The 14,436-nt window shown below is 30.2% G+C and overlaps 1 protein-coding gene across 1 annotated transcript in view; it reads right to left on the bottom strand.

The window, feature by feature from the left end:
- LOC124534565 (serine/arginine repetitive matrix protein 2) overlaps positions 1 to 14,436 on the bottom strand; it is a 175,095-nt gene that overhangs the window by 20,701 nt on the left and 139,958 nt on the right. The window contains exon 3 of the mRNA XM_047110473.1: positions 8,400 to 8,495. Coding sequence (XP_046966429.1) covers positions 8,400 to 8,495 — 96 coding nt within the window. The remainder of the gene's footprint in view (positions 1 to 8,399; positions 8,496 to 14,436) is intronic.

Below are 14,436 nucleotides of genomic sequence, written 5' to 3'. Positions count from 1 at the left end.
ATAGCAATTGACATTCTAAAGAATATTAAAAATTCCTTTCATATTCAATGTGCCACCAACTTTGGGGACTAAACTAAGATATTCCAGAATCTTTTGAGATTTAAATAATTGAATTAAAAACAAGTCACTTGTGTATGAGCCACGTAGGAATTTAAATATTATTATATATAATTTTATGGTAATATCTTATCAACAAATTATATTATTATACAAAGCTATTTAACCGACATCTTATATTAATGTTTTCTCCTCACTGTGACCTACTTTAGTAATTCCTTTATGGACAAACACAATATTCGTAGTCACAAAGTTAAATCAAAATTAAGATCATTATCTAAAGAATGAGTTCTACCATTGTGTAACTCATTTGATTTAGAAAAAAATGTGTCACATTGTTTTCGTACATACATGTTTTAATATCTCACTAGGACTTACAAACAGTAAGTGCTCTTTGTATCGTTACAAATCTATATTATTATTATAAATGTGAAAGTTACTCTGTCTGTCTGTGGCTCTTTCACGATCAAACCGCTAAACGAAATTTGGCATGAAACAAACTTGAACTCCGAGAAAGAACATAGTCAACTTTTTTGTCTAACACATGACAACCATCCTCAAAAACGACGACAATAACTAGTAAGATATAAAGCTTACTTAGCTAAGTCATCTAAATAGTATAATTATTATGACAGGAATATTATCTAAATAGACAATTATTTTACCATATGCATGTCAAATTTAAATCAATCTTGTAATAGTTCCATTAAATCACTGACACACCCCCTGCATTGTTTGTCGTATGACGAAGCTGTCCAACAAGCGGGGATGAAGCCTTGAGTCATATCCTGACTCACTGAGGGACTATCACACGCAATTGATGATTAATTCAATGACTTATTGCATTGTAATCACCAATAGCATAATTATGAATGGGGATTCGTTGTAAAAATTCTAAGCACGATTCCTTTCTAGAGTAATCGTGATTCAATTGTTATTTTAATGTTTTATTTAATTGTATTGTTTGAAAGCGAATTAATTAATTACTTGTTACACTATATACAGATTATAGAGCAATAACTTTCCATTAGTGACCGTAAAAGTTCATGCGAATTATCCTTTTATGCGCGAATCCTACCAGCGAATATATTTTTTTAATTTTAACTCATCCCATTACGTTACTTAATTTCAAATTTATTGCCAATTAACAATAATGATCTATTATAATTGTAACAAAAATAATAATGATAAGTATTTGTTTTATCAACTTTTGATTCAGCATTCTACGAGGGTTAATTGTGAATTTGGTGGTTTTAAGTGTTCTATAGGACTGACCCCAAAATATATAACTATCTCATTTACTGCTAATCTTAAAAATACTAGGCATAATATTGTAGATGATGGTTAGAGGTAATGAAGTAAACTCAACGCTGATAACATACTATTAAGGATATAAAAACTCATGTATTTATTAACTCAATATAATTTAACGGATAATATATAAACCTTTCAAATCACTGGGTATATAAAATTATTTTAAAGTATTACAATCGGTACTATTATTTTAGAGGAAACTAAAAATGACACTTGTGTACGGTTAACAATTCCACGAAGGCAAAGGAATGCATATCAAATTTAAGAACATGCATTTATGACATTAAAGCGCTTTATAAAGTAAACATGAGTCAGAGATTTTTCGACGCATATGGAAGACTTACCGAGTTAATTGCTCATAGAAATATTAAGTTATTGGTACTGCAAGGAATAAAAACCACTTAACACATTTGGAACTTATTCTAACGTGCTTCTCCAATCCCAAAGCCGGCTAGTGAACACTAACGTCTCAAAATTCATCTCATACATAAAAATGACGTCATCAGGTTTTCTATTTCTCCATAATTGTAATAACAAATTAAGCCAATAACATTATAGTTCAAGATTCACGTATTCTAATTGTTGGGCTATTTCTTTTACAGCAAACATCTTGAATATCGAATTGTATAATTTATTATTAATTAAGTACATTATTTCACGTATAAATAATAATTAATTATTCAAATTAGCTAATCATTAACATTAATTAGAATAGTTCCAGAATTCAGTGTATCCAAGGTAACATTATTATTATTATAATAAATTTCTTAAACCCTTCAAACACATACAAAAGGTACGTGTCAGATAACAGGCCTTCCAATAACTACGTCAGAACCAGGATCTTACGCGGATAAGATAAAAAGTATATCCGAGTGTTAAGACTGGACCATAAATTCAATTGTTATAAATAACAATGTGTTACTAACCTAATGCGAGTTGAATGACTCGCTGACTCACTTGTATTACTATCTGAATTGCCTACATTGCTCTTGAAAAGGTTATCGCAAACCTCAAAGGATTTAGAACGTATAGTAATCATATTTACTAACATTGCCAATAACAAATAAAATTAAAGCATTTGTTAAACAATTTTGATATAGCATATAACTCAATACTAAATTAAAAAGTAATAAAATAGCATGGTTAGTATTTTTACATTGAGGGAGGATATATCAATTTAATTGTATTTTATTGACCATACTAGTAGTTGCCGCGACTTCACTTACGTTATATGGTGTTGGCTGTCGCATGTTAGGCAAAGAAAAGAAAGATCGACAGACAGACAGAAAGTGACTCTATCTGAGTTACTTTCACATTTATAATATTAATATAGATATAGATATTATAGATTATATTTAGATTGATAGTAAAGAGTACAAACTAACAGCAACATTGGCCAAATAGTCTTTGGCTTATTGGCACAAACAAAACAATAAAGAAGAATACTTCTGATCTGTTCTTCTCGGTAGAATATACATTCTCAATCGCTACGTTTTAATATACTAAAGTAAAAGTAAAGTAAAGTAACAGCCTGTACATTTCCAACTGCTGAGAGGCCTCCCCTTCCATTAAGGAGTTTGGAACATATTCCACCACGCTGTTCCAATGCGGGTTGGTGGAATGCACATGTGGCAGAATTTCGATGAAATTAGACACATGCAGGTTTCCTCACGATGTTTTCCTTTCACTGCCGAGCACGAGATGAATTATAAACACAAATTAAGCACATTTATATAGTGGTGCTTGCCTGGGTTTGAACCCGCAATCATCGGTTAAGAAGCACGCGTTCTAACCACTGGGCCATCTCAGCTCTTGTTTTAATATAATGCTCTTATATTCAAAAGTGCGTGTACAAGCCTAATTGAACGAAGTCTACTTTGATTTTGATTAAACGTTAAATATTATGTGGAAACTATGGTGAAATTACGAAAGACTGTGTGAATATCTTGACATTTATGAATAGTATTACAAAACGTTTTAATGTTTAGTTTGCGTGGACTTTACACAAATGTAGTATACTTTATTGTTTTCAATTACACTATCAATTATAATGAGTATAGTAAATAATTTAAAGTCGAGATGGTTAAGTATCTACAAACTAGTATTAAATGATAAGATGTATTTTTGTGAATCATTTCGTAAGTTGTCTATTTCCTACATAGGAAATAGAACGTAAGGTAATCTGTTTATGTCGTATGTAATATTCTACCTCACATGCATCATGCTTCCAAAATCCCGCAATGGCAGAGGACTAAAGTCCAAACCTTCCTCTTAATAATCGGTCTTTGCTCGGCAATGACACATTTAACGATAGGTTTTTTTAATATTATTCTGATGTGTCAATTGAACTAGTTATATCATAAGGAAGCTTTATTTTTTTTTTAAGATTTATAAGTCCATTAAGCTTTTTAAAGCATTGTTACATTTCTTGAATATTAACAAAAGCATGTTGGGTTATTGAGTACATAAAAATAAAACCTTGAAGTGTGTGTTGTCTCGTAGAAAATAAATATGTGCTAATGCTGAATATTTGTAATAATAAAGAAAAATCACCATTTTCATAGTCATAGAATCGTCGAAACTATATCGCCGTCGTCATAAAGCATTCCTAAATGAACCAATATAACCGACTATATTATTTAATAATATAAACACACATGTGTATGTGTGTGTGTGTGTGTGTGTGTGTGTGTTTGTTTATATATTTACTCACACATACAGCACCTATACGGTTTGAATAGGAAACATCTATCTTTGGGGTTCATTGGAAAACCACTACGTCAGCAATAAGTTGTCTGTTTGCTTCTTCAATTCGTTTACTATTATGTTTAATTATCTTGTTATTCTTGCAACTATTTTTATGTTATAAATACCCTAGTCTATAGTGAGTCACTGTGTATTTTAAGACGAAACTAATTATGTTGAATTATCTGCAAGTCACCGGGTATTCCCGTTCGTATGGTATAAGTTTTTCCTCCTAAAAATATTCCTTCTGTTTCCGATCTCGTTTTTATTGACTTTCCTCTGTAATAGTATAGAAGTAAGACACATATGTGAATTGTATTTAATAAATTATATTTAATGATATTAGTCTACTGTTGAAAATTTACCATTTACCGTTTGTGTGATACCATTCCATGTATGACTTTTCAGTTCTTGAACTGTATATGGTGGTTTATATTTTCCTCTAAGACATATATTTAAACAAAATTAAAATAGAGGGAATCATACTGAGGTGCCACTCTAGTACTTCTAATAGATAGATTTAACACGCCGACACCAAAGGTCAATGCCTCGTATAAAGCCCTACAACAAGTAAAATAAAAAATAATTTCTATAATAGGGATTAAACATTCTGTTTTAGTTAATTAATACTTTTTAATATTTTATTGTCTATATAACATAGTATAAGTGCATCGATTATTTTAACTTATAAGGGTGTAACTCACGAGGTACAGTGGTATAAAAATATGTATGGTACAGTGTCCAAACCTTGATTTTGAGCACTAGAAAAATATATGGCATTTTTAAATTTGACGGATTAATTATTTGACAAATTATTTAACGAACAGAAAGGTTATACTCCTTGGAAAATACGTTAATCCTTAAGTACTTCTGAACTCTCCTTGGTCTGGTCTAGTCGTGTTACCTTTTCATGCCATGTTTAATTGCTCACTATTATATTTTCTGATCAGTTGGCTAACCTGTCTCACGGCAATGGATATCATATTTAATAAGGCAGCCTTCTACGGTTCAATTTATCTTGTTTCTGTTTGTGTCTCTCTTATATTTTTTTGAATATCTGTTCAGTTATGGCAAAAGCAGATGGTATACCTGAACTATAAAAACTAGATACAAAGATGTAAAATTATTTAACATTCACAAACGATAAACGCATACTATTTTTTCCTATTCCGATTAATTAATAAGCCCCTACATACACGTAACACTTTAAAATAAATCCTATAAGTTATAATTATGGTTATTTTGTAAGAACGGAAGTCGTTTTTATAGTTCAAAATTAACAGATGAACTAAATAAAAACTTTGTCTTGAAGATTTCTAGATTACCAAAAGGTTTGTGACAGTATCACTATGTCATACTGAAAGAAATTTAAATTTAGAATATTCTGGATTATTCTAATAGTTTTAATGTAACTCATTTTTAATACTCTTATTTGGAATACTCTTTTTAATTATATTTACATATACCATGCCTGTTTTGCAGATACTAATATTTCCTTCGAAATCTTCTATTAATTTGTGAACGTGACTTTTTACAAATAATTACATATTTTCTCTTTCAATTTACGCAATAATTAATTTGATCGTTATCCGTATAATATTATACATTATTGATGTCATATGATTGATGTTTGTTATTGAAAAAAAGTCTATAAATAGTGCTTCAAATTTATTATTTTTATGATACCTAATTTACGGACAGAACGATAATTTAATGTCGATAAATGTATCTTTATTTTTATATACTTAGTTACATTTATCGATAATTGTGATGTATTGGGAGTATTCAGCATTGGGAGCAAATTAGTTTTGTGGTACGTGTGAGGTTTAACAAATCGAATTTTGATATGTTACATACGTATATAATATTGTTAAAAATAACGTTATACCAATAAAAACCAACAGAAATTTTGAATAGTTTAATTGAATGATTAGACCAAAAGTATCAATCAATAATCATTATCAGAATTAATGATATTTGTCTAATTATGATTAAGCAAGTTGAATAGGTATAGAATTACATTTTAGATAGAAGAACGTAGCATAGTGTTCATTGAACTAAATATTTCCAGCCAAACCCTAATAATACCTTCGTACGAAGGCTTGTACTAAATTATAATTAAATGTAAGTTACGAAGTATTGATTATCTCGGTTACCATTCACCGTCAAACTGTGAATAGTTTAACCGACTTACGATACAAAAAATAGTAACAAACACATCATACATAGACTTATTTTGCAAGAATAAACTTGTAACCGCGGAATACGATTATCATTTTCTGAAATATATGCGAAATTCAATTTACTAATTATAATGATAAGAGAAACATGCGGCCAAATAGTGTATCGCCGGAAATCGGTTACAAGAATCACACGGGTGAGATACGATTTCTTATACGATAGAAGTTTGTTCAATATACTTAAAAGGTATTTAGGGGAAGACCATTATAGCAGAAATCATCGGTTAAGATGCTTTCTAACAACTGGGCTATCTATACTCCGTTTTGTATACATATATATAATTATAAATTAATTCAAAACAATCTCCATTTAGAAAGCCTCCATCAGCAGTAACTCTACTGATACGCACTCCTACAGGTCAATCGCTTAATCCAAACTCAGTAAAATAATATTTTGACGAAAGGATCGGAATTCCGATTCAACGGGGAAATTCTGTTAGCATTCTTGAAACCATTGAGACTCTAACAATAACTATTTTTAATTCATATTTAAAATTTTAAAAATTCTCTCAATCTTAAGTGAAAATTCGTTTTATTTGTATTTAAGTAATTTATAATAACCTCTTTATTCCTACTGTGATTCAACGAGTTCCGGGAATAAGTGCACAGTAGCGTCTCCTTTCGTTAAGCTTAGTGTTTATTTTACCACATTGCAACACACGCTAGTATAAAATATGTAATTTTTGCAATCTTATCCTTTGCGGATAAAAAAGGGAGGATTTAAAAAAAATAAGCGAATTTTAACCCGCGATTTTGAATTAAGATCCACATTCTATCAACTGGACCATCTCGTCTCGAAAACCTAATACGCCGCCCCTTTGTGGAATATCACAAATGTGAAATTTGATATATATCTACGGTTCGGAAATTTGTATAATTCTTTATATTTCATGGTTCTTTGTAGTAAAATACTTTGAATGTATAATATATTGAATTAAAATCATCAACATTTCTCTTTTAAATATGAGGTCATTCAATAAAAATTGACCTTTCCGCATGACTAATATACGAGTATATGTATCATTCTGCATTGGTGATTTTTCTTATAATTTTAGTCACGACGAAACCACAATCATCATAAACAAGTTACTAAAAACATATGTTGGTAACGATTTAACTAACGCTAATGTCTGTATCATAATTGATTATCAATGATAATGTATGATTCATACACTCGTATATCGATATATAAATTGCATTAATCGGCCGATGAAGAAGGTCAGTAGTATACTATGTCTTAATATAACGATGTACATATTATAAGTAATAAAACTATACATATAAAAAAATTGGAGTGTCTTTTCGTAATATTAAAACATAATTATACACGGTACATATACCAAAATAACATTCATTACAATTTTTGTCGGTCTGTCTGATGTTCCGGCTAATCTCTGGAACGCCTGGACCGATTTTGACAGGACTTTCACTAGCATATAATTGATATAATGGGGAGTAACTTAGGCTACAATATTTTTTTTGTTATATTTAAAGGCGTTCAAGGTCGTACAGCTAGCAAGTAATAAAACAAAGGGCCTGAATAGAAGCATTGAATTACTTATCGTGCGGATATGGATAAGATATGTTGTAACAAGTAGGGACATGTATAAATAAAAATACTTAATGTGATTATTTGTAACAAATTATAAACAATTAATCATAATTGATTACTATTGCGTGATGATAAATCTAAGTCATCGTTCTTTTAGTCTATAAGTTTCGTTGTTAAATAGTTCTAAAACTAAAAATCATACATTAAGATTAAGTATGAAAAAATTAAACATTAGACATTATATAATAAAATATTTTACTTTTTATTATTTACGTACCATTATTGTTTTTGCGTGTATATATACATATGTATAGCAATCCAACTCTACCCATTCTTATAAAAATTCGTTCTTTAATATTCTTGCAGCAGTATAAACAAATTGTGATACGTTTTCGTCGAACTATCAAAGAAATACTTTCATATAAAGCTTATACACATAATGTATACGCTTTAGACGAGGTTCAGTATAGTGCTATGTATGTTGTACGTACTTTAGGAGCAGATATCTCGTGAAAGGAGCTCGGACGCGGCGCTGGACCGGCTGCGACGCAATCTACAGGGACGCTATAGTCTGCACACAGAGCCGCCTGAAACAAGGAAATAAATATTAAATGTAATTCTTGTAAAAACTATAAAATAACATTCTTAATTAAGTTTTAAGGAAAGTTGATATAATTATTGTTATACAAATATTTATGTTTCTCTACTCATTTAAGTATTAAAAAGAAACATTAAATTCTATAAGATTTTTTTAAGATTCAAATTATGTGATAAAACAAGGTTTTATAAGAAACGTTTGTTTTTCTATTATTTGAAGGGCGAAATATATCACTTAATATATTTTATTGAAAAATAAATCGTTTTTTTTTTTAAATGTGATAAACCGACGAAATTAAATGTTAGGAATGCGAGCCATTTTGAGGGTAATATATGGTTCAGGGGTTCCTATTTAATATCTCTCATAATTGGTTTGGAAGCGCCATCGCTATTCAATTTAAAGAGTAAAACAAACAAATCGAGGCAGCTAAGTATCGCTCAAAACCAATAAAAGCGCGGGGCATAGAACCCCATTACAAGAAGCTGAGATTAATTGGACCGAATTATCTTTTTGTTCTGCCTTCAAATGAAACCGTCGCTTATCATTAATTATAAACCTTGCCTAGTACAAATTCAACTGTTAAAATCCACACTAATGGACGCTGTCCTGTATCGCTATATCAAGTTTATTCAATCAAATTAATTTTGTACAGATTGACATTTTATCTAATACATAATTAATTATGAACGAAAATTCTATTTATTTCTAGAATGGTAATTAAAGATAAAGATTAATTAATGTTGCGTAAAAGATTACAAATTGATAAAAAAAGTTCGGATAATTAAAAATGAGTATATATTTTTATGTCTATTTACCCTTAAACGGAATCGTATAATAGTCATATTATATCCAAAAATGGATTAAGTATTTATTTTTATATATCATAAATTAAGACGAAAATTGAAAATAGTTTATAATCTAATCTAATCTAATCTATGTAGTATATAATCTTCAATTTAAAATCCTATGAGAGAATTTTAGATTTTGTCAATATGATGGTTAAGTCAATAGCTGTGATGTTATGACGCCGCATACTTCTGATATTGAGTTATGCAGACAGGCTGCAGATGATGGGCTTCTATATTAAACGTCTGGCTATTTCTTAGTGACTGCAAATATTATCATATGTATGCAATCACCAACGCAAAGTCTCTATACCAAAATATATATTGGATATTTTAATACATTTTTGTTAAAGAATTTTGTAATGAAGCCGAAAAAGTTTTATAATTTTGACATCGTGTAACAGATTATGTTTTTAGGAATTCTGGACATGATTACATCGCTATCAGACATTTTTAACTTTACCGTTTCGTAAATTCCAATCGTTTATAAAAAAAATCATTGGTAAATATGGCATAGGTATTATTCGATACAAGATTTTGTAGATGTTAAAAAAGCGTGGAATTAATACCTGGTGACTTCCAGGCAGGATATATTAATTTAAATACTTGTATTAAGTAACATGACTTTGTATTTTTTAAATGTTGAATAAGAGTAACTACTGAGTTTCTTGCCGGTTCTTCTCGGTAGAATCTACTTTCCGAACCGGTGGTAGCTTCACTTAATTGTTAAATGACGATTCAAAAGTGCGTGTAAAAGCCCACTTGAATAAAGTTTATTTTGATTTAGATTTTTGATTTGCATCTATATCCGATTTATGAATGAATATATATATGTAGTAAATATTTCATTAATAATAAAAGCATCTTATTGCTCTTCCCATAAAGTCCTCTACAATAGACGATATTGTTGTAACGAATAAAAATATTGCAACGACGCCTCTCAAATCTCAGCAGCTGGATCCGAATGAAAGCATTTAATAAGAACGAAAAAAAAAACCTTTTCATCCGAAAGTTATGATAAAGAACTTCGGGATCTTCCAAACAATTCCGGTTTTCTTTCATAGTAAATCAAGTTTGTCCTACAAAAGGCACGTATTCATAGTCCTTTCATCGTCTCCCCAGCAATCAGATTATCATAAGTCACAGATCAGCGGAGCGTGGAGATAAAATTATCGTTGACAAAGGGACGGTTAATTGTTTTATCAAACGTATACGGTTCACTGCACGAGATGACAAAGTTGTCTAATTTTTAATAGTCTAGTTCTATCGAAACATATTAAAGACAACATCAATATTTTTTCAATTTTTCTAGTAATTATATTTGTTAAGAAGACATCAGTTTTACTAATGTAGTCAAAATACTTGGTGGTAGGGTTTTGTGATAGCCCGTCTGGGTCGGTACCACACACTCATCAGTTATTCTACCGCCAAATATCAGTACTCAGTTGTTGTTGTGTAACTACAGGCACAAGGGACATAACATCTTAGTTCCCAAGGTTGGTGGCACCTGACGATGACGATGTAAGAAATAGTTAATATTTCTTACAGCTTCATTGTCTATGGGTGATGGTGACCACCTACCATCAGGTGGCCTATATGCTCGTCCGCCAACCTATACCATAAAAAAATCCAATACAATCCAAACACATTCTCGGAACATGGAAATTATTCTATTTTCGAAAATATTGTTTTTTTTTTCTGCAATAGAACGTTTATGGTTTATGCAGGATTTATGCCGATGTGTGATAAAATGTTGACCCTGTTTGGTTAATTAAGTAAGAAAATGCCCGAAGCATTTCGATTCTGCAAAACATCAGATATCTTTTGATCTTATTGATTTTTACTGAACGCTGACACGGACGTTTGATTCATTGACCGCCAACTATGACGTTGCTCGTATAATGGTGTGGAAAAGTCGGTGAATTTTGAATAATATTCATTGTATAAAAATAATACGTAGTTTACATTTATGAGTTTGCTATAAAAGTACTATGATAGGCTTTTTGACTGGTTTTTAAAATCCATTTTATATTATTCAATAGAAGTTAAGGAACCCAGTAAAAGTTTTGTTTTTCATTTCTATTACACATTTGCCGAAAAATATCATATAAAAAATTTCATATTTAAATAGCGCGCAAAACCGCTACTTGTCACTTTGCTGTATTTTAATCTGTGGTACATATAGTAGAAAATCAAAGTTTACAAGAAAGTGACTTCATCATAAGCCCGGCCAATCAGAAGCGTTTTGTGTCACGTGACAAACGTTTGAAAATTTTTATTTATGGATTTTTGAATAAATTAATTATTATTTTCAACTTTCGTTAGTAAATAACCACTTTTAAACTCATAATATACACTGATTACAATAATTCACAATTTATTTTTCTCATTGTCAAATAGCCTATAGTATTAAATATATTCTATGAAATAGTTACTAAGTTGTTTGACTACATTATATTTAAATTATATTTAAATTTTGAAACAACTGAATTTCTTGGCCTTACTCTTGATGCCAAGTTACAGTGGCTCCCCCACATAAACGGATTGGCGGGTAGACTGAGTTCTGCGGCATTTGCGGTCAAAAAAATTAGATTACTTACTGATGTTGATACGGCTCGACTAGTATATTTTAGTTACTTTCATAGTATAATGTCCTACGGTATTATGCTTTGGGGTAACGCAGCCGCTATCCAAACTATATTTGTGCTGCAGAAGAGGGCTATTCGCGCAATCTATAACCTAGGAGCCAAGGAATCATTAAGGCATAGATTTAAAGAAATTAAGATATTGACTGTTGCTTCTCAATACATATTTTGTAATGTTTTGTATGTACGGAAAAATATTAATGTTTTTATGAGAAAATGTGATTCTCATAACATTGGTACAAGGAACAAACACAATCTTGTTACTCCTGTTACTCGACTGCATAGAGTCAGTAACTCTTTTGTGGGGCAATGTATACGCTTCTACAACAGGATCCCAGAAAGCGTTCAAAATGCTTCTGTTGCCAAATTTAAAAAAATTGTTAAGGAACGCTTGTGTGCAAAAGGTTACTATAAAATTAGCGAGTTTATGTTTGATAGCACACCTTGGGAATGAAACGATCGCCTCCTGGCTATTTCTAATCATATACCACTATGTACCTTATAAATTTGACAAAAAAAAAAATAACAGAAAAAAAAGACCCGCTGAGTTTCTTTCGCCGGTTCTTCTCAGGTCAGGGTGTTCCTTTTTCCGAACCGGTGGTAGTATTTATTTGACAATCAATAAGTAAGTGTAATGCTTTTATATTGAATAAAGGAATTTGAGTTTGAGTTTGAGTTTGAGTTTAAAAATATGTATAGATGTTCAAACTGACAGTTCTTGACAGTTCGTTTCCACATTACCTACATAAAAATGTATTACTGTTTTTGATCATAGAAATACAAAATTTATATTTTCAATCAAGATACTAAATTAGTTAGTTCTACTAAATAATATGATATAGAAATTTGATAGATGCTTCGAAATTTCTTAATCATAAGTCATGGAAACTAAAGTGTTTTTTTTTTTATTAGAGAATCGTATTGTACTAATTACATCTAGACGAATAGACTAACTACATAAGTATATAATAATATATAAAGTTATGAATAATATACTATTTTTCCTTTTAAAGAAGGGTTGATAGAAAAAACTTCGTTATGTCGCGTAAATAACGTCATAAAATATACATAATCTTTAAACGACAACCCTAGCGGTCGCAGCTCCAACAGTTTTCGCTCAGCGTTGATATTTCACTCAATATAAACTTTATACGAGTTAATATATAATGTATATAAATATATAAACATAATTTATTTGCCTAAACATATAAATGTATTCCCGTTCCGGATTCGATTTATTAGTTATGATAATGAATGAGAACTGTGATTAAATTTTTTTATTTTTTTTTTGTATAAATCATCTAGATTCTAAATAACTAGGTTATAATAGGGTATGTATGATTTTTATTCCATCATATTTGTTGGATAATGAATATTACATCATTTTTAAATTTTTCTGTTCTGTAATGATCATTTTTTATATCGAAATTACGTCATTTACGATAAGTCATTGTCACTCCTTGATTGCAATTAAACTTCCATTATTCATATTATTAATTTATACTCATTGTTATTTCAATCTAACAATATATCGCTTGCTTAAACAAACACCGCTTGTAATCCATGGGTCAACATAAGTCAATGTCACACGTGTCGCCGCGTTACATAGGATTTGCTAGTGTGTTTAGCGCCTAGACGATTTAGTATGAAATTCAGATTAAGGCCTCATTTACACAGGCGTTTTCAAAAGCTCAATTTTAAAGAATGTCATTTGATTCATGGAAAATATTGCTCTGTATGTACGATCTAACTAAATCCAATACATCGATTAAGTTAAAAAAATAACATAAAAAAGAATAATGGAATTAATTTAATGGATTTCGAACCTATGTTGATATTAAACGAATTTAATAGTTTAAAATGCCGTGAGTTATATTTGAGTAAAACAATTAATAGGATAAATTATTTTATTTCAAATAATATTTTAAATGTATCAAAAACTAAAATAATGAATTATAAACACATTGTATCGCTACTTATCGTTCTAGTAAACAAACATGGCGTCGTAATCCTGGGCTCGACAAGTCATGTCTACAAAACCATACTATGTATCTGTACTGGTCTTGGTCTGAGTACAGCGCCTATGATTATGTATGCATATCGTGTGATCAGTCCTTAAGCGCTAAAATGTAATCGATGTATAATTGTTCTTATCTGTATAATATAATTGTCTACTAATACAGTTTAATTATTCCATGACGCTTCTAGGAATATGATTATTTTTTCCTAACTATATCTCGCTGTATGATATTAACAATCATTCAAATGTCACATTGCATTTTTTATCTGTACTTGTCACTCATGTAAAATACTTCAATATTTCAATAGTAATATGATTTTATATATTCTCAGCAGTTTTCCCCCCTAATGCGTCAATTCCTTGTATTGTTTTTTTTTTTTTTCAAATAGAGCCCACGATATCAGTGAGGTTTGGGTTTCT

This window comes from Vanessa cardui, chromosome 13 (assembly GCF_905220365.1).
Source record: "Vanessa cardui chromosome 13, ilVanCard2.1, whole genome shotgun sequence".
NCBI classification, from domain to species: domain Eukaryota; kingdom Metazoa; phylum Arthropoda; class Insecta; order Lepidoptera; family Nymphalidae; genus Vanessa; species Vanessa cardui.
Note: the sequence above shows the minus strand (reverse complement) of the source record. Positions and strands in the feature narration are given on the sequence as shown.